At 44.7% G+C, this 22,389-nt stretch overlaps 1 protein-coding gene across 1 annotated transcript in view; it reads left to right on the top strand.

Annotated features, from left to right (window-relative positions):
• The first annotated feature begins 2,291 nt into the window (after nucleotides 1-2,291).
• WRNIP1 (WRN helicase interacting protein 1) overlaps nucleotides 2,292-22,389 on the top strand; it is a 56,953-nt gene continuing 36,855 nt past the window's right edge. The window contains exons 1-2 of the mRNA XM_066579262.1: nucleotides 2,292-3,311; nucleotides 20,707-20,898. Coding sequence (XP_066435359.1) covers nucleotides 2,718-3,311; nucleotides 20,707-20,898 — 786 coding nt within the window. The 5' untranslated portion in view covers nucleotides 2,292-2,717. The remainder of the gene's footprint in view (nucleotides 3,312-20,706; nucleotides 20,899-22,389) is intronic.

Below are 22,389 nucleotides of genomic sequence, written 5' to 3'. Positions count from 1 at the left end.
GGGCCGCTGGGCGCGGGTGAGTACGCGCTCGTCCCTGCAGGCGCTGGGGTCGGGTCCCGCGGCGACAATCCTCGCCGCCGGATCCGACCCGCTCGTCTGCAGGCGGCCTAAGGCTGGGGTCATACGGGGCATAATTGCTGCGAAATTTCCGCACGCAGATTCCGACCGGGGCTTTTTATCCCGGAAATGAAGCAGCAAAGGGGGCAAAATTAGCAAAAATCTCATCCACACACTGTGGCCAAGCCGCGCTGAATTTGAAATGCCGCGCAGAATTTAAAGACGCGACATGTCACTTCTTTCCCTGTTTCCACGCCTTTCTATGGGGAAAGACGGCCACAGCGGAATGCAGGCGGCGCAGCCACTCCAAAATCGGCAGGTTTTGAAGCTGCATTGCTCCTGTGGTGTTTCCGTGTGGTCATTCCGTGAGATTTCGGTCCCGTGTGACCCCAGCCTCAGGCTGATTTCACACAAGCCTATATTTCTGCGGACATTTGCGCCACATTTTTGTGCATGGGTGGTTGTGTTTCAGCACATGCTATTGCTGTTTTTACTGTACTTATGGTGTGCGCAAAAAAACCTTGCAGCTATATTGAAGCGGCTAATTAGCCTAATTAGTTTCGTATACTCTATCTCCCTACGCTGTACAACAGAACATGCTGCACATTTGATTGCGCGACATATTGGGACAGATTCACACGGGTGTAGTTACACGCCTAAAATTTGCGTGCGCAATATGTAGTGAACCCATTGGTGTTACGTGTGTATGTTGCGTGCGCAATGTGCAGTGAACCCATTGGTGTCACGTGTGTGTATGTTGCGTGCGCAATGTGCAGTGAACCTATTGGTGTCACATGTGTGTATGTTGCGTGCGCAATATATAGTGAACCTATTGGTGTCACGTGTGTGTATGTTGCGTGCGCAATTTCCTCGTGCACAATAATACGCAACATATTTTATTTTCCTTCACATTTACGAGGAGGAGAGCACAGGAAGCTGAATCGGCTAATCATGTGTCCTGGATCGCAGCTGCGGGGGTTTTGCGTGTGCAAGTGTGCATAAAAAGAACAAAAAACGCCCATCTGTTTAAGCCCCAAAAAAGCAGTAGCGCACGCAAAAATGAAACTTCCGATGTGCAAAAACGTGGCACAAACGCGCGCACCAATACACATAGGCAAGTGTGAATGCGGCCGGGTTCCTTTACGCAGGCGTATGCGCTCACCGCTGCGGAGCATAGTTGCGCATGTAGGAGTTAAAAATCTTTTTTTTTCCTTTTAAACTCCGCACTTTTCTCGGGCGTAGCGCTAACACCGGAGAGCACCGCTAGTGTAAACAAGACCGCTAACATCAATGGCTTCGTATTGACCCGTTACGCGGCCGTGATTTTCACAACCGCATCAGGGGACTAAATCCCGCCCATCTGTTTACGCCCTTACAGCGTGGATATCATCTATTCAAGGCCGCTTGCACACGGCGAGGAAAATCGTGCGAGATTTGTGCGTTGTGAGATGCGCACGAACATGAATCCCATTCTTTTGAATATGGACGAGCGATTTTTTTTCCTCGCAGAGCGGGAAAAAATTTGTGAGCGTGTCTTAACTTTGGGTGTTCCCTCGGAACGCCTCGCATCGCCCATTGTTTTCAGTGGGGCCGGCGCAGCAGGGCATGGCATACGAGGTGCACGCCATGTTAACCCACGGGAAACACTCCACGCTCCTGAAGTGATGCATGGCGAAATAACACATCTGCTGGGATATCGCACGTTGGCGAGCACGATATCCGTCCGCGTTTCGCACTTGATATCGCACTCGCCTGTGTAAAAACAAACATGGCCGGATGCACAGCAGAGCTGGAGACGCGCGCCCATATGGCGCATACGAATATGATGCATCTTCGCTTAAAAAACGCCTCGGCGCTCGCTGTGTGAAAATAGCGCAAGCGCTTCCTATAGATTACAAGGCTAAAAGCCGCATGGCTCTCACAGGCAAAGGGAACGTTTTAGGAGTGCAATACCATGTTTTTTTACGATCCCATAGGGATGGGTCGTTCCTCATAAAAGTAGGACTGCAGCCATTGTGTGAGAGAAAAACCGCCGGTGTGAACGGAAGTCAATGTGTTGTGAACACCGGCGGGGTCCGGCAGGACGGACCGTGTGAGACTCGGCCGAGGGGACAGCCCCTCGCACCGAGCTGTCTGTACAACGGCAGCCGAGTTATTCCCTCACATGACCGCCATCTCCCATAGTGCCCTGCTTATACACATGACTGAGGGAGGAGGAAGAGGAAGCCGGGCGGCGGAGACAGCGCGACGAGATTGGGCGGGAAACCTGTGCTGACAGGACTGTGCGCGCGGCGCTTGTAGAGTTACCTCAGCCTGCCACTACTGCCGAATCAGAGCTACCTCCGCCTGCCACTGGTGGCGTTACTAGAGACGGCCATTACCTCAGCCCTGTACTACTGGCGTTACCAGAGCCTGCCACTGCTGCAATTACCTCAGCCCTGTACTACTAGCATTACCATTACCTCAGCCTGCCATTACCTCAGCCCTGTACTACTAGCGTTACCACAGCCTGCCATTCCCTCAGCCTGGCGCTGTGCTGATAAGTGTCTGCCAGTCCTGTGTATGTAGTCGCTGTGGGTGAGTACAGAGGTTGGTGCCCCCAGTAGTTCTGTCAGCCCCCATTACTAGTATTTAGGACGGCTCGCTGAGGTGTTTTCGCTATGGCACATGTACCAGATGAGACACCCCAACATGGCAGCGCCGCTCGTTCAGTGAAATGCCCTATTTGTGCCCTGGAGATGCCATCTTTAGAGATCAATAGCCACCTTGATATGTGCCTACAAAAGCCAAGTGGTGATACATCCAAAAAAAGGCGTCTTTTCTCCCGGGAGGAGGAGGATGGCGCCGCCACCTCACGTAGTCCCGCATGCCCGCAGGAGTTAGGAGGCGCCAGCTTTCCTTTGTTTCATAAACACAAGGTGCAAGAGCGGGTGTCTCAGGAAACGCCACAGAAGACCCCATTCTTTTCCGTGATGGCATCAAGAAGTACCGAGGCGAAGCCGAGTATGAACGCCACCGCTACATGTGAAGCCCTAAAAGACGAGCGGTCTCCGAGGGGGGGAAACCAGCAGCAGGATAAGAGCCTGGGGGAGAGACTGGATGGGAAACCGCTGGCTGACAAGATGAGGCCGTGTACCATGGAGGACTACATGGGGCAGAACAAGGTGGTGGGAGAGAACACCATGCTGAGGAGCCTGCTCCAGGCCAACGACATCCCCTCCTTCATACTCTGGGGGCCCCCCGGCTGTGGCAAGGTTTGTACAACTTGGTCAAATCTTGGGGTGCTTTCACATCTACGTCGGGGTGCTGTTTTTCTGCTCCGTTCGGGGGAATCAACTGGTCAAACGGGTTCGTCTTTTGACGGAGCCGAACGGACCCCATTGCTATAATGGTGTCCATTCGGTTTCCACTTAGTTGCCAGAAGAAATGGCGCTACATGCGGTGTTATTTCTTACAATATTTTGTGCCGGATCTCCGACCGGAACCTCCAACGCAAATGTGAAGGCGGCCCTATATTTATGAAAAGACAATATTAACTGAATATGGAACACACACGGCCAATTAACCCTTTCCAATCCACGGTCTGACGTCTGAAGACAGTATGATTTAGGGCTGTACAGCTCCGATGTTGGAAGACGTCCGTCGGGGTTCTCTTACTGTATATTGCCGGCCTCTCTGCTGTCAGAGCCTATCCAACGTGTCACCTCATGCAGTACTGGGTTTAGCCAGCATATAGCGCTGTTGTATAATGGCAGAAAAAGAGTAAGCCCCCTAGGAAAACTAGGATACAAATTGGTTTGGAAAGGGTTAAAGAGAACCTGTCACATACCCATAGCCCCATAAACTGAGGGCCGGCTCACACGGGCGCATGCCTAAAATGCATTCTCTTTACCTTTTTGGTGGACATTTTTGCATCTTTGGAACCAATTACCAGTTTTCCTTAGGTTTAAGCCTCAAATTCACGGGCAAAATTGAGTTGTGGAATCCTCGCGGCTGATCCGCAGTCCAATATGCCCATAGACATTCATTGGGCATCCTCAGGTAATTAAATACCTGCGAATGTCATTTTATCTTGGCTTGCGGATCGCGCGCACAGGACGGCATGCTTATTTTCTGCGTTTTCCCGCAAGGACGGCTTCCATTGAAGTTATTGGAAGCCGTCCGATCGGTGGCACGGCCGCGGATTACACTGGCTGTGCCACGGTAAAGCAGGAGATTTAATTTTTTTTTTTTTTTAAAAAGCGCAACGCATCCGCCATGCAGAAGAAAGAAGATTCGGCTGCGATGTAGGAGACTCGTGTCCGTACAGGTAGGAGAAAATGTCATTTTTGGCCTCATGGCTGCGGGCACGGCTGAAAACCCCTGAGGGATTTTGCACTGGGAATCCATGCGTGCCCATGGACATGAGGCCTTGGGCCCCCTGCACACGGGCGGAAATTCCGCGGAAGGATTTCCCACAGAATTTGTGCCCGCCTGCATAGGATTGCATTACAAAAAGCAATCCTATGCACACAGCTGCGATTTGTCCGCGTGAAAACACACAGAAAACGCGGCATGTTCTATTTCTGTGCAAGTCTCGCAGAGGCCTGCACAGAAATGTCACTCCCGACGCGACCGCTCTGTTCTGCACATGTGCCAGCTGGGCGGCAGCCGGCACATCGCAGAGAGAAGACGCGGAAGCAGGTGAGCCGCACTGGTCCCTGCAGGGGCGCGGATCGAATCCCGCTGAAAGAATTCTCGCAGCGGGGTCCGACCCTGCCGTCTGCAGGCGGTCTTATGGTTTCAATGTACAATGGTCTTTATGGAACCAGTTCATACTGTATGTTGAGGAACCGCTTTACATGTATTATGCAGTTTTTATAATTTTTCTTTTGCCGATTTCACAAGAACTTTACTGTGTTAACCGAACTTAAAGTTTGTGGCGGGAGATTTAAAAATCTGACTGGAGAATGTATGTTTTTATATGCAGAAAGCGATAGACTATTCAGACTTTTACTGGAAAGCATTATACCGGAAAAGTCCATTCTTTGCTCTGTGTGGACTTAAGATACTAAAAAGAAAAAGTAATGGGCTTATGGCCGCCTGCACACGGGCAGATTTGCATTGTGGAATTCCGCAGCAGAAGCCGCCCATAGCATGCTATGAAAAAATGTGATTTCCTCTACAGAAGGGGAAATTGATTAAGATTTTCCGCTCATAGAGGAGAAATTGCAGCATGCTGCGATCCTGTGCAGCTGCCGTGCGGACGGCTTCCATTGAAGTCAATAGAAGCCTTCCGCAATAATCATTACGGAAATGTTGCGGGATTCGCGTCATCGCCTAGCGACGGCGCTGCATAATCTGTACTGCGCATGTGCGCCAGCCGGCACGTCCGCAGCACAGATTAGAAGACGGCGGACAGGTATGCTGGGGTCACCGGCCAGGCACAGGGTTGGGTCCTGCTGTTGGATCCGACCCGGCCGTGTGCAGACGGCCTGTGACATTTTATAAATACTGACATGTTTGTGCATTTGCAAAGTCTGCGATTTGTTGTATATATTTTGTGTAGACAGCAGAGGGCAGTCTAACACTCTGAAATTGTAGTTACACCATTGCTGCTGTCAGGACCTATACTCAAGTAGCTTTACTAAGTGGTCCAATTATGTTATGAAGCATGTCACACGGGTTGTTCATTCTGCAGTGTGGATGCAGCCTAAGGTTTTCCATAGATGAACATATTGGACCATACATGATTTTGAAGAGCCACACTCAGATCACCACAGACCTCTATGGTCATCTGAGTTCAGGTTCTTTAGAACCTTGTGGTGTTGCACTTGTAATAGTGACCCTAATATGTGACTACATTACAGCTTTTTGGGCCTTTGCTGCAAGGGTCTATGGCCACAGTGAAGCTGTATGAGCAGACCCTGTGGCATTCCATATGGTACCATGTGGAGCCTCCAAAAGGAGCTACATTCTCTCCTAGAATCAATGGTTCTTCAGGAATGTAAATAAGTAAAAGGGCTTAAATTAGAACATGCCACCATATATAATTGGAGGTATAGATTTGAACAGGTTTGATCTATAGTATGACTTTTACAGAGGCTCTCGGGATAAACAAATAGCATCATTCGTCACCAGCATATTTGTGTTCTTCAATTCAGATCAGGATGTTTAGGACCATTGTATTTTATGAATTGCTTAGGGCTCGGTGGCTGCTGGATGATAAATCTGGTTTACCTGTAACCTGTCTGGTTCAAATTTAAAAGTTGCCTTAGTTTTCGCCAAAAATTGCACCAAAATTTGACAATTTTTGACACTCGCATTTGAGACCCTCTTCTATACCCACACTTTTCATGCAGGCTTGCCTCTTTGTCAAACTGTAAAGTGTCCGAGTGTATCTCAAATCACGTGATAAATGTGATGCAAACCATGTAGGACAGTTTTCTGGCACTATTTGCGCCACAAAAGCTGGCAAATTTTCAAAATAAATCTGCCGCGATATGTTGGAACATATTTAACATGTATTTTTAGTATTTTCGCAGTTCTGATTGAGAAAAGGATGGAAAAGAAAGAGAATTGTGAAATGTGACTTGCTCTCTGCCCTTTTATTCTGTATTCACACACTGCAGAATGTATCCGTAGTGTAACCTTAAAAAAAATTTAAATCCCATCTGCATAAGAAAAAAACTCATAATTTGCTTGAAGCAGTTTTTTAAACAAGGGTTCCCGAGAGCACACAATAAATCCAGGCACTTTTTTACACTTATAGAAGGCAAAGTGATTTCTGCCTGCGTAAGGGCTAATGCCCCGGACGGATAATTGCTGCGGAAATCGCGATAGACATGCCGTGTTCGATAATTCTCCCCTGCCCACGAGCGTAGGGAGAATCGTAGCATGTTCTATTCTATGCTGAAAAATGCACGGACGGCTTCTATTGCAGTCAACAGAAGCCATTTGTCCCACGATACTTCCGCTATGCTCACAGGGAATCCACGTCACCGCACATGTGCGGCGGCTCTCCAGACAGGACATTCACTCCAGATGTGGACAGGTGACTATAGGGTCTCTGGGGGATGCCGGGTCTGATTCCGCTGCAATTTTTCGCAGGCGGAATCTGGCATGGGCATGAGCCCTAAGGATGCTTTGTGCCCTTACACCAATCTTCTTTGAGGCAAGAAAAGGTATTAACCATTCATAGAAATGAAAACCTTTTTTCAGGGATTTCTCTATGGTATTGGTTGAAAATCGCTGGTGTGGAGAATAAATGGAGCCCAACACTGTTCTATGTACGCCTACGTTATGTTTACTAAGAGCATATACCATAAAAATGGATTTACAAACCCTATCGATGAGCTTTTTAGAATATTTTCACCTGCATAATGTAAATGTACTTCATGTGGTCACAGGTTGGGTAGGGAGCTGACTCCTGGCCGGTTTCTGTTTACACTGGCTGCATTAGAGACATGGCAGTGACTAATCCAGCCAATGGGAAGCCCTAAACTGGAGTGCCATCAGTGGATGCGCGCATGTAGTCCTGGTCTCCCCACTACTAGCCCATGTCACCTTTATACGTTATGTAACTGGGGCTAAAAGACCTGCTGATGTGACATGGCTCCAAAATAACATTCCAACCCCACAGTAAGTTTTATTTAATAAATTGTTTTGGGGATTAAATGATGAAAAAAAAAAAACAGGAAACCACTTAAAGTGCTGCCACAGGCAAGGCTTTATAGACTAACACTGAAAAGCACAGTATACTGCAATACAGAAGTATTGATTGTATGTTCAAGTCCTCAAGTGCGACTAAAATAAGCTTACTAAAAGCTCTAAGAATATAAAAATATATTAAGACTTCCAAAAAATCTCCTTTACAAAATGAAACATAATTGAGATCACCTACATTTGTGAAAGTCCAGATTATTAAAATACTACATTATTGACCCAACATGGTAAATGCTACAAAAATAAAACTCGCATCAGAGTTGTGGGTTTTGTGGGCACCCTATCTCATAAGAAATTTACTAAGAATTAATCAAAAAGTCTTTATGTACCCCAAAATGGTATCAGCAGAAACCTGCCCTCCAAAAAATCAAGCCATCTTATAGTGCCTTGGATAGAAAAATAAAGATATTATGGGGCTCAGGCGTACTAGTGCATTATGTCTCCACCAGAAGTATGGATGGAGACATGGGCTGCCTGGGTTGAGTTATAGGGAACGCCCACAGCTGGTGATTGGCTACCTTGTCGGTGGCTGAAGACAATGCCTGACACCCGGCGGGGGACGGGAGCGGAGGTGAACTGACAGCGGGGCTGGCTTCGGTGGCACCTCTATTAATCCATGTGAGAGCGGGGCTGGCTTCGGCGATGGAGGATGGTAGCATAGATGGGAGGCCAGTGAGGAGAATGACAGTGGGTCCGGGACTAAAGATGGTTGGCCGCCGCGGAGAGTAACAGCGGAGCCGCTAGAGGGGATGGGAGGCCGGTGGGGAGAGCGACAGCGGAGCCTCTAGGGGGAATGGGAGGCCGGTGGGGAGATAGGAGAGTGACAGCGGGGTTGGGAGCGGAGACCGGCGTGGAGAGACAGCAGGGTAGGGAGCGGAGATGAGAGGAGGCCGGGGACATATGTGAGCAGTCAATGGGGATGGCCAGTACATGTGTGTCTGGTAAGGTGCGTCTGCATCAGCCAATTCGCAGCTGTGGGCATGACCTGGTGTTCCACCGTAACCCATACTTGCGGTGGAGACATAATGCATTAGTAGCAGGTTCAGGATACGGACACAAAATTTATTTATTTTTCCTCAAAAAGGGTTTATTTTTTTTAAAGCTGTTAAGCATAACTGTTTCACTTTATAATACATGCTTTTCTTCTTCCCAAAGTGGGGAGAAAAGGTCAGTGCGTCCTATAAAGTGATCATGCCGAAATACAAGCTGGCTGGAGTATAACGTGATCGTGCAAACAGTTAGGCGTTCTCTCTGTCGCTGATTGGTGGAGAGCGCCGGTGGGAGCTGCTGCTGCTCCCCGCCTCCACCAATTGGCTTCTTCCCTTTCTCCCGCTGTACACGAACGCAGCTGTTGCGGAGCTCCGCTGTCTTAGAGCTCTGCTGCTTCTTCTGTGAAAGAGAAAGGCATAGAAGTGTCTCTCCGGTACAAACCCCTGCACTGTCAATGAAAATCCCCGGGTGAGTACAAAATATTTTTTCCTCTTTTCCTCCTCTAAAACCTGGGTGCATCTGGTGTGTCTTATAAAGCAACAAATATGGTAACTGTACTGACCTGGAAATGAAACATTTTAACTGCGCCATAAACACCATAAAAATACAACCCAAAAAATGGCACAATTTCATTTTTCTCCATTTCACCCAAGTTAAAAAATGTATAGTTTCTTATTACATTATATATTACATTAACCCCTTCCCGCTGCAGGGCGTAAGTTTACGTCCTGGCAGCCTGGTACTTCCCGCAACAGGACGTAAACTTACGTCCTGGAGATAGCGCGGGATCACATAAGATCCCGCGCTCTCTCGCAGCGGGAGCCGGCTGTCAGTCACAGCCGGCGTCCCGCTGCAACAGCGGTGGGGCATCGGAGATGCGCCCCCCGCTGTTAACCCCTCCCCTGCCGCGATCTAAGTAGATCGCGGCAGGGAAAGAGTTCACAGAGGGAGCGCGGCTCCCTCTGTGTCTCCGGCCGGAACTCGCGATGTCATCGCGAGAGCCCGGCCTGTCACCATGGCAACAGGACGCCAGACACTGGCGTCCTGTACTGCCTATGCCTATAATCGCTGTACAAGCGATAAGGCATGGCAGAGCAGTAGCTCTGCCATGCCTTATACCAGCGATCATCAGGGCAGTGGTTAAAGTCCCTCAGAGGGACTCAAATAGTGTAAAAAAAACAAAGATTAAAAAAAGAATTTAAAAAAATGTAAAAAAAGAGTTAAAAAAAACAATTTTTTAATGCTTTTTCTCAGATTAGCATAAAAAAAGGTAAAAAACCCCCCACATATTTGGTATTGTCGCGTCCGTAACGACGCGTACAATAAGTTGCACATGCTTTTGACTGTGCACGGAAAAAAACGCAAAAAAAAACGCTAAAAAACTGAGGCAAAATGCTAATTTTTAACATTTTGCCTCACTAAAAACGCAATAAAAGTGATCAAAAAAGCCGTATGTACCCCAAAATGGTACCAATAAAATCTACAGCTCGTCTCGCAAAAAATAAGCCCTCATAGAGTGCCGTACATCAAAAAATAAAAAAGTTACAGGACTTTGAATGCAGCAATTTAGAAAAAAAAAAATTACCCAGAAAAAGGGTTTTTATTTCAGAAAAGTGGGAAAACCTAAAAAAAAGTAAGAATTTTGGTATCGTTGTAACCGTACCGGTCTGCAGAAAAAATGGAATGTCTCATTTATGCTGCATGAGTACCGCTGTAAAAAAAAATAAAAAAATCTATGGCAGAATTGATGCGTTTTCTCTCCCTGCTATCATTAAAAAAAAAAAAAAAAAGTTTTACAATATAGTCTATGTACCCAAAAGTGGCACCGATAAAAACTACAGTTCGCCACGCAAAAAACAAGCCCTCATACGGCCGCGTCGACGGAAAAATAAAAAAGTTATGACTTTTGATAAATGGAGAAGAAAATCCGCCAAAGATTGTTGCGTCCTTAAGCCCAAAATAGGCCATGTCATGAAGGGGTTAAAGGGAGCCTGTCCTGTCTTATTTGCACCATAAACTAAGTTTCTGGACTTGGACAACAGGGGCTATCGAGTCCAGGAATGTATTTTTTTCAATACTTATCCAGCTCCCCGTTTTCTCGCTGTCAGCGAGGAAGTCGGTGCATTGAGCACAATGAAGAATAGTCCGCTCAATGTGCTGAGCGGGGAGCTAGGCACTGATGAAAAAAAAAAAAAAATGCCCCCGAACTGCTCAGCCTCTGTTCTATATGCCCATAAACTTAGTTTATCGTGATCATAGGACATGAAGTACAATTAAAAAATATCTCTGCCCACATCAGGGTATTTCTATAGAAAAATAAGTTCTGGCTCTTGAAGAGTGGTTTCTAGAAAGCCTTTCATGGTGAGAGAGTAGTGTCACTTGCTACTTAGGAGATGAACACTATTATTTATTGTTGGCACTTTCTCTGCAATGTGTCCATCCCAGACCGCTGCTATAAGGTCAGCCACCCTTTACATTCCTGTGGTTCATCAAATCGTTTTTCAGATTGAAAGGGCTCTGATGACGAGGGACGCAGGGGTCCCGTGTAACCCAGAATAAATAAAGACAGGTGGTAAACTTGGTTTTGAGGGCACGGAAGAGATCGTATTAAAACAGACTGGTGACGATGGTATCACTCTAGAACTTGCACTTAACACATGCATCTTGTAACCATGATCAGGTACTGCTGGGGTTTGTAGCCTTGGACAGATGTACTATTATATTCTGCTCACACTCAATATTACTTGCAGTGCAAGTGGAAGGACATACGATTCGGTCAAGATGCCTTGGATTGCAATCATTTTTAGTACCAAGTTGCTGCTGTTGCAATACATTTTTAACGTGTCATAGGCCTCCTGCAGACGGCTGGGTTGGATCACGCTGCGAGAATTCTCGCAGCGGGATGCGAGCTAGTGCCCCTGCAGTGACCACTGTGGCTCATTGCTCCTGGCGTTTTCCCTCTCTGCAATGTGCCGGCTGCCGCACAGCGGGGCTGGCGCGTCGCTAGTAGCGTTTTTGTGTGGGCCTAAGCGAAGCTCGCACAGAAATAGAACATGCCGTGATTTGTTTACCGCACGTGTTTTCACGCAGTCAAATCGCGTCTGTTTGCATTAGTTTGCATTATCTAATGCAGGCACGGGTGGAAATTCTGCAGGAAATCCCGCCGCGAAATTTCCGCTCGTGTGCAGGAGGCCATATAGAGAGAGACTACCTTGCTGGCAACTGGTGTCTAGTAGGATGTACCAATGCGCCTGACGATCGGTTACATTTGGATTAGGGCAAATTTAAACATAGTGATAATCATTCGCTCGAACAAACTTTGTCAACGATTTTCATGCTTCCTTAAAATGAACGGTAAGCAAATGAATTATCGTTCAATTGTTGGCTGTGTTTACACTGAACGATTACCATTCAAATCAGCAAGTTATTTTTTGAATGATTAACCCCTTAATGACGCGGCCATTTATCTTTTCCCATTTTCATTTTTTCCTCCCCCCCCTTTAAAAAAAATCGTAACTCCTTCATTTATCCATTGACGTCGCTGTATGAGGGCTTGTTTTTTGCGGGACGAGTTGTATTCTTCAATGGCGCTATTTAAAGTACCATATAATGTACTGAAAAACTTTTAAAAAATTCTAAGTGGAGTAAAATGAAAATAAAAACGGCATTTCGCCATCTTTTAGTGCGTCTTGCTTCTACGGTGCACAAACGGCAACAAAAACGACATGATAACTTTATTCTATGGGTCGGTACGATTACTACGATACCCAACTTGTATGTGTGGTTTTTTTTTTTACACTATACTTTTTTTTTTCCAAGACATTAAATTTTTTTCAATTATTTTCATTTTGTGCGCACGATAACTTTTTTTATTTTTCCGTCGACGTAGTTGTGCAAGGTCTCATTTTTTGCGGGATGTCCTGTAGTTTCTGATAGTACCATTTTGGAATACATACGACTTTTTGATCGCTTTTTATTGCGTTTTTTCTGGGAGACAGGGTAACTAAAAAAGTGCATTTAGATTTTTTAATAATAGATATGGCAAAAGGGGGGTGATTTTAAACTTTTTTACAACTTTTTTTTTTTTTCAATTAAAAAAACTTTATAGATTTTTTTTTTTTAACATTACTTTGAAGTCCCCCTGGGGGACTTTAAGATGCGATGCTTTGATCGCTCCTGCAGTATGACGTAATGCTATAGCATTACGTCATACTGCTTTTTGACAGGCAGTCTATCAAGCTACCCTGTGTGGATGGCTTGATAGGCAGTCTGTTGGGGCCTTTCATTAGGCCCCTGGCTGCCATGACACCTGCACGGCTCCCCCGATCTCGCCGCGGTGGGGGCCGTGCGGGACCCCCGAACATCGTTCGGGGGATTTAAATGCCGCTGTCAGAATTGACAGCGGCATTTAAATGGTTAATAGCCGCGATCGGCTATTGCCCGCGGGTGTCAGCTGTTATAAACAGCTGACGCCCGCACTGTATGAAGAGATTGCATATCGCAACCTCTTTTCATACATACCCCGCGGCCACAGGATGTACCGGTACGTCCTTGGTCGTGAAGGGGTTAAACTGTGCAGCACAATTTTTGTAACAGATAAGCAGATAGGCGGCTTATAGTAACTTTAGTGCGCTGAATTCAAACATGATATCCGTTTTTTTCTGCCATGTAGGGTTTTCCAATTATGAGGAATGTAATCCAAAGCCGTTGTATTGTATATTTTGGGAATCTGCCTATACAATTAATCCAGTAGGCTCGCCATTAGCCTTGCTTAATAAAAATAATAAGAAAAGTGATAGCACAACTATTTAGCAATCACCGTTACACACCGCGTGCTGACTGAACACTATAAGGGCTCCAGCACACTTGCGTTTTTTTTTCACGCGATTGTCAATGGGAAAATGCATCGCACTAAAATTGTAAAGCACAAACTTGCAATGCCTTTTTAACATTAGAAAGGCCTATTGACAACCGCGTGAAAAAAACGCAGTGATATCGCATGAAAAAAAGCACAAGAAAAACACAAGTGTGCAGGAGCTGTAAGGGTAGGTTTATGAAACATATAGGGTATGTTTTACATGGCGTAAACGCTGCTGGACCTCCACCAGCAAGTTGTAATTGATGAACTGTGTTTTTACAGGTCATTGGTTAGACTAAATAAAAGAATCGAAATAATAAAACAAAAAGTCCGAGCTATCAAAGTAACGTATTATTTATCCCGCACTGTAAATGTCGCCAAGAAAAATAAATAAATAAAAAGTTATTGCGCGCAGAAGATGGCGGCAGAAAATAATTTAAAAAAAAAGTCTTTGAATAAAAAATAAAGTAGTACAGCAAAAAAAAAAAGAAAACTACATAAGTTTGGAATCGTACCGGCCAATAGAATAAAATTATTATGTCATTTTGTTGCAGTTTGTGGGCCGTAGAAACAAGGCGCACCGAAAGATGGCGGAATCTCATTTTGTTTTTTTTTCATTTTACTCCACTTTTAAAGTTTTTCAGTACACTATATAGTACATTAAATAGCACCAATGAAAAATGTAACTCGTCCCGCAAAAAACAAGCCCTCATACAGCGACGGCGATGGATAAATGAAGAATTTAGGATTTATGTAAATTAAAAAAAGCTTAGTCACTAAGGGGTTAAATAACTTGAAAATGAGACGTTTGCTATTATTCAGTGTAATCAGCATGTTTTAATTTTACAGAAACTTATCAATTACTTTCGTTTGTGCAAAAAAATTTTTGAAAATTTTCATAGTGTAATTCTGTGTAAAAGCATCTCTACGTGTGCATTAGGCTTTTTCTGCAAGATTTCTGTAGCTGAAGTCCTGAGGAATTTGGCATGGGTTTTAAAAGTTGTTTATTCCACTTTGGCCAGCTCTACCCATAGAGAGGAGAGAGCCCGCAGCGAAAACAGTGATACAATTGACACGCCGCGGCTTTGAATTCTGAATGGCATGTCAGTTTTAGCATGGCCGCAGTAGACTGTCCACAGCGTGTGGAAAAGATTTTTGCAAATCTCGCACACTTTGCTACTTAGTTTCAGGCTTAAGATTGCAGGCGGAATTTCCGTGTGGAAAGTCTGCACAGAGATTCTGTGGCAAATTCCGCCCCGCATGAACCCAGCCTAAAAGAAATTCTTCTGCAGAATGCATGAACGCAGGCAGAGAGAAACCTATGGTCAAACCCTTAGGCCTCATGTCCACGGGGAAAATCAGGCCCGCCGCGGATTCTCCATGCAGAATCCCGCAGCGGGTCCCTCCTTTCCCGCGGACATGAGGCCGAAAAAGATTAAACTCGCCTGTCCGGACGCTGCGGATCTTTCCTCTGTCGCGGCCGGATCTTCTTTCTTCGGCCTGGCGGATGTGCTCGGCTAATGCATCCCGATGGGCAGCCAGACGCACGGATCTCCCGTGCGGGAGCCACACGCGGATTTTATAAAATCCGCATGTGGACATTGGGCCTCACTTACACAAACGTACGTCGCCTGTAATACATGGTGCTGCAAGCCCATTGATTTCTCTTGGGCCATTCATACATTTTTTTTTTCTTTAACATGAAAAAACAAAGCATGTCCTATTTGGATATATATTACGCACCAATATAGGCTATAGAGATTTAACATGGGTAGGAAATACACATGAACATGTATTTTACGCACCACACATACGTCCGTATGAGTGAACCCTTAGGCTAGGGTTCCCCAACTCCAGTCCTCAGGGACCACCAACAGATCATGTTGTCAGGATTTCCCTCAGTGTTACACAGGTGATGTAATTATTGTCAGTGTCCCAGACATTGCCACAGGGGTTCTTACCGTAGGATATCCTGAAAACATGACCTGTTGGTGGTCCCTGAGGACTGGAGTTTGGGACCCCTGCCTTAGGCCACTCAAACCATTAGCAACACAAAATACCGACAGGCTCTCTCCCTCATTAAAGGGAACTACAAGGCAATTCATCATAGCCTTTACGCCAGTGTTCTCACAGAAAAAAGTAGGACATTTTTGGCATAATATATTTTGTTTTCAATTTTGTGCCATGGTTGCTATAATTTATGCCAGAAATTGGTGTAAACCATGGCACAAATCTACACCTACTAATAGAATGGACTGCCAAAAGATACACCAAGCTGATATATGGGCCTGTTAATGTGGCATATCTTACTCTAGTACACTTCAAATTAACCATTTAATGACCAGACATTTTTCATCACTTTTTTTTCCCACCCTACTTTTTTTTTAGTTTTTACCAATCGCTTCTTTTTTTTTCTAGCCATAGCAGGGCTTGTTTTTGCAGGACCAGTTGTGTTTTTTTATGTATATATTTATCTTATTCTGTAGTTTTTTTTTTTTTTTTTTTACTACTTTTCATAACTATTTTTTTTACCATCTATGTCCCCCATTACATCATATAAGACCCCTGGGGGTCATTCACATAGTCTTTATTTATTTGACACTTTTCACCTGTAGTTTACAGGGGAAAACTTCCCCCCTGTATTGACAATAGTCACTAACAGAGCTGATGGGGGTCTGCCAGGACCTTGCAGCTCTGCTGTAACAGGGGGACCCTGCGTCCCCGTGATTGCCGGCACACGTAGTGAAAGCTTTACTTTCACTTTTTAGTACATAATGCTCATTGACTGCTATGTACCTGGGAAAGAAGGCAGAAGTTGTTAAAAAAACGCTTCTCCCTCCTCCTTTGGGTTCTCAGCTGTGACAAACAACTGACAACCCGACCTGCTGCTGCTTGATTGTAGGAGCAGAGGCTTTAATCCCATGCCGTATTTGTGCCATCGGGTGGATAAAGCCCAGGACCTACCGTCGTAAATTTACTGTGCTTGATCGTTAAGGAGGTTAAATTGTTTTTTACAGAAGTAAACTATTGAGAACTTTTGTTTTTCCCTCTTAGATGTTCTACTGTTACTCCACAGTCGGTGGTTTAAAATAGGTGGTCATTTTTCTCTATTAAGAGAATAGAGAAATAGAGAGAGTACATGGGATGGGTGGGGATAACTATGGGTAGAGGTTTAGGTAGGAGTGGGTCAGGGATTGACCTTTAATGAGGGTCATCTTCCTTCACAGGGGTTGGAAATTCGTGACCAAGCATAACTCCAGTCCACACTTGCAATACCATAGTTAGTACCTGAATGGCCCCACCTCCAGGGGTTTGTTATATGTGCTTCAAGGTTTAGCACTTTGTCTTAATCCAGTTGGGGAATTTTGTACTACTGTTTGGGTTGCAGCTTGTCAATTTCTTTGCATTACTTAAGAGTGATTTAACCCCCTAGTGGCAGCCAAATTTTGCAAATCTGGCATGTCACTTTAGCATAGAATAACTCCGTAAAGGTTTTGCATATCCAAGTGATTCTGATGTGGTTTTTAGAACAAACGTTTTACTTAAAGGTGTTTTAGGCCCCATAGCAAATAGAGCCCTTGAGTGGCCAAAACTAGGGAGAAACTCCACAAATGACACCATTTTAAAAACTAGACCCCTTAACGAATTCATCGAGGTGTGTACTGTGTATTTTGACCCCACAGTTTTTGAATGAATCTAAGCAAAGCAGAAGGAAAAAATTGTGACTTTTCATTTTTTGGGGGCAATTGTGTCCTTTTTAAAAAAATTTTTTTTTTGTACAGCACACACATGAATGAAGACTTTCACCCCAAAATGGATACCCCTGTTTGTCTCGTGTTCAGAAACATACCTATTGTGGCCCTTTTTGGTGACAGGCGTTTGTGCCGAAGCTGGGGAGAGGTCCGCGGATAAGGAGGACTTGGGTAAATAATCTCACCTCCCCTCACGGATTGGATCCATGATGGAATGTGAAACTAACTTTTACGTGATTGTCGTTATCCATTGGGTAGCGGTGATCACGTGACCAGAGACCGATTACCACGGTCCCCCGTGAAGTCTCCAGGCTCTCTGTTTGATAGCCAGGAGCATGGAGATTTTAAATTACTTCGGCAATTCGCATCTCCTGCGCATGTGTCCACCACTTTGGCGACATGCGCAGAAGCCGGTGTAGGGTCCGCGGATAAATCCGGTGGCCTTAAGTATGTAATTTCATCTCCCCTCACAGATATGATCCATGATGGGAGATGAAACTTAAACTTTTTTTATTTAACACTTTTAAATTTTTTTTTTTTAACATTACATGATCCATTGGATAACAGCGATCATATGACTGGGAATCGCATATAGTGGTGCCTGGTGTCATCATCCTGCTCTCGGCTACTCCTACTAGCAGGGTGATTTTAAATTTCCCGGGCCTCCCGGCTTTCTGCGCATGTGCATGACATAATGATGTCTAGTGCACATGCGCAGACGCCAGCGTCAGGTCCTCAAACACCAGAACACTGCAGGACATCGTTGAGGATTGGAGTGAGTACTCTTAGTTGCCCTCACGAATCAAATTTATGTGGGAAGCTAAAACTTTATCTTGTGTTTTTTTTTTTTTTACTTTCTATTCACTTTAATGCGAAAACGCCGATCACATGACAGGGAGGTCGCTCCCCGCAGCCCCCCATGACAGCTCCCAGTTGTTGGCTTTAATCCTCAGGGGATGCATGTTTTTGCGTCCCTGAGGATTAAAACCCACAAAGCCAGGACATATAAAGGCAATGGGGCCGTCACTAAGGAGTTAATCCCGCGTGGTATTTTTACTAAGTTTACAGCGCTTTGTCATTAATGGATTGAAGGGTGGAAGAAGTATTCTGTTATGCTTTTGCTTTTTTATATACACTGTGCACAAAGAAAACTCTGATTTCTGCTTCCTGTCTTTTATACACACACACACACGGCATCATTAGGCTGGGTTCACACGGGACGGATTTCCTGTGGAATTCTCGCGGATCTGGAAAACCACAGCTGCTGGTTTTTGAGCGACTTTGCCGCCTGCATTTCCGCTGTGGCCGTCTCTCCCCATAGAGAGGAGGCCGCTATTGAAAAATAAAAGGAATGGACATGCTGATTCTTTAATTTCTGCACGGTTTGGCCGCAGTGTGCGGACAAGATTTTTTCAAAATTTTGGCCACTTTGCTGGCTAATCCCGGGGGATTCGAAGCTGTGTGCGGAATTTCCATGCAGCCAATCCACACGGAAATTCCACAGCAAATCCATCCCGTGTGAACCTAGCCTTAGGGAGGACAATGGAAAAGTACTGAGCAGTGTAGATGTAATTCAAATAGCTTTAACCCCTTCCCGCCCCAGGACGTACCGGTACGTCCTGGGAGCCTGGTACTTCCCGCAACAGGACGTTCCGGTACGTCCTGGGGATAGCGCGAGATCGCATATGATCCAGCGCTGTCCTGCAGTGGGAGCCGGCTGTCAGTCACAGCCGGTGTCCCGCTGTAACAGCGGGGGGACATCGGAGATGCGCCCCCTGTTGTTAACCCCTTCTAAGTAGATCGCGGCAGGGAAAGAGTTCACAGAGGGAGCGCGCTCCCTCTGTGTCTCCGGCCGGCTCTCGCGATGTTATCACGAGGGCCCCGCCTGTCGCCATGGCAACAGGACGCCAGACACTGGCGTCCTGTATTGCCAATGCCTATGATCGCTGTATAAGCGATAAGGCATGGCAGAGCCGTAGCTCTGCGATGCCTTATGACAGCGATCATAGGCATAGTGCTGCAAGTCCCTCCGAGGGACTCAAATAGTGTAAAAAAAAAAAAAAAAAAATTGTAAAAAGAAGAAAAATGTAAAAAAAACCCTTTTCTTATGCTTTTTCTAATATTAGCATAAAAAAAGTTTTTAAAAAATTTACACCCCACATATTGGGTATTGACGCGTCCGTAACGACGTGTACAAAAAGTTGAACACACTTTTTATTTTGTACGGCGAAAAGCGTAACAAAAAGCGCTAAAAAACAGAGGCAAAATGCTAATTTTTTGCATTTTGCCTCCCAAAAAATGCAATAAAAGTGATCAGAAAAGCCGTACATTCCCCAAAATGGAACCAACAAAAACTACAGCTCGTCTCGCAAAAAATAAACCCTCATAGAGCTCCGTACATAGAAAAATAAAAAAGTTACAGGACTTTGCAGCTATAGAGAAAAGAAAAAAAGATTTCCAAAAAAGGGTTTTTATTGCAAAAAAGTGTAAAAACCTACAAAAAATAAGAATTTTGGTATCGTTGTAACCGTACCGACCCGCAGAAAAAATTTAGTGTCATTTATGCTGCATGATTAACGCTGTAAAAAAAAAATCTATGGCAGAATTGATGTGTTTTCTCTCCCGGTTATCATAAAAAAAAATAATTAAAGTTTTGCGATATAGTCTATGTACCCAAAAGTGGCACCGATAAAAACTACAGCTCGTCACGCAAAAAACAAGCCCTTATAAGGTCGCGTCGATGGAAAAATAAAGTTATGGCTTTTGAAAAATGGAGATGGAAAAATACCAAAAATCGCTTGGTCCTCCATGCCAAAATAGGCCATGTCATCAAGGGGTTAACACAGTACACAATAGCTATAAGATACAGGCACCTCTGTGGCAGTTTCAAACCTCTCCATAGACCCTATGTGCAGTATGAGTCGTCATCCTCCAAGTCCAGGTCTGGTTATCTCTTACTAAAGACAAGCATCACTTGACGACAAGCAGTGAACACAAAATGCTTCTCAAAAGCTTCTTTTAAGGTAAGCTAAGTGAATTGCACTTTGGCCAATTATCATATTTGCTAACACATAAAAAAACATAATGACCATTTAATATCTAAATTACTGCATATCACCGTTGCTCATCTAGGATGTCAGGCATTATAATGTGATGCCAATTAGTTGCCTTCAGTAGTCTGTGTTGAGCCTAGCCGCATTTGTATATCTAGTACACCTGCAGTAATACTTCAGTAATACTGTATCTGATACAGTATTGTACTTTGTATTAGTGGAATGTAAGACTTTTTCTAAGCTTGTTTTAGTTTTTGCTTATTTGGTGAAGCTTCGTTTTTGTCCATTTCAGACAACATTGGCTCACATAATTGCCAAGAATGCCAACAAAAGCAGCACACGTTTTGTAACACTATCTGCCACGAGTGCTGGTACAAGTGACGTCCGTGAGGTGATCAAGCAAGCGCAGAATGAGATTAAACTTTTCAAGCGAAAAACTATTCTTTTTGTGGATGAAATTCATCGCTTTAACAAAACTCAGCAGGTAAGTCACTTAGCTTTTCTGACTTTTAACCTACTTTCAACCGCATAATGTAAACATGCGATTGCTGAAGGTGCCGGCTCTGGAACAGAGTGTTCTTTATACCTAGTGGGTTAGCTGTTTTTAGCCACTTTGGCTTTAAGGGCTTGTTCATCACTGGACTTCACCGTGGAATTTCCCACATGGATTCTGTATCTAAAAACTGGCAGAAATTTGAGGTTTTTTTTTTTTGCTGTGTTTTTTTATTTTATTTTTTGCAGTCCCTGTGCGGATTTAGCCTGGTCAGTTGGTAAAATCCACATGGAATTCCACATGCTGTTTTTACCTATAGACGGCTAAATACACGCGCGGATCCGCAGCACAAAGATGCGTATTTTGCCATAGTTTTTTAGAGGTGCAATAGCTTTTCAAATATGGATCTTGCCTTTTTTTCTTTCCGATTCCTTACAACCTTCAAGATTATTTCACCCTGCAACCATTTTAAGATGAATCTGTCAATATACAATTCTTTATTATTAGGCATCTAGCAGATGCTACAGAGAAGATACTATTTATTAATCAACCGGCTCCACCTCATTGAACCTCATTATAACTTTGTTGATGGTGCTGTGTAGTATTAATACTCTCCCTTTAAATCCACAGCATGTCCGTTTTAGCAGCGGATTTGGTGCCACAAAATTGTGGATTTCTGCCAAACAAGATTGACATAAATTTATGTTCTCTTTGTGTTTATTCTTCTTGCTCTTTTCCTCTGAAGGAACAAGTGGTGGCTTAGTTGTTAGCACTAGTGCCTTGCAGTGCTGTAGTTGTAGGTTCAAATTTGACCAAGGGTGACCTCTGTATGGAGGTTTTCAAAGTTGATGTTGCCCTTGATGAGATTTGAACTTAGGACCTCAGCACTCCTAGACAACAGCGCTAACCTCTGAGTCCCCTTTATTGAAGACACACACAGCCACCACCACAGTGATTCAAGAAACGGAACTGGAAATGAAAAACTAAAAAAGGATCCGTCTCTGTTCCGTTTCTAAGAGTGCAGACTTCTATGCCTTGTTCCAGTGTAAAAATTTGAAATGGAGATGGAAAACGCTAAAATAGATTAAAACTGAAGACCTTCAGTTTCAATTCATTTCTATGGGTTGTAAAACATTTTCTTTTCGTTTTACTGTTCCCACAACGGAATAACAAAACTGAAATTAAACCGCTAGTGTGAACTAGGCCTGATCTAACATCTGGAACTTGTATCCAGTTCAGTTATGCTGAATTCCATAACACAAGAACAAGAAGACTTAAAGCCACCTGCCCATGGGTGTCGCGCTTTAACGTCGCAGATTTCCGCCGCGGCGGAACACTAAAGTCACCGATTTTCCGCGAAGAACCTATCATTATGATAAGTTCATTGTGGAGAATCCTGACATGACGCGATTTTTAGACGCGAGCAGAAAATCGCAATGGATTTCCCGCTTGTGTACATCGGGCTTCGCTTTCCATAGTTAG

This window comes from Eleutherodactylus coqui, chromosome 9, assembly GCF_035609145.1.
Source record: "Eleutherodactylus coqui strain aEleCoq1 chromosome 9, aEleCoq1.hap1, whole genome shotgun sequence".
In the NCBI taxonomy this organism is placed as follows: Eukaryota; Metazoa; Chordata; class Amphibia; order Anura; family Eleutherodactylidae; genus Eleutherodactylus; species Eleutherodactylus coqui.
Note: the sequence above shows the minus strand (reverse complement) of the source record. Positions and strands in the feature narration are given on the sequence as shown.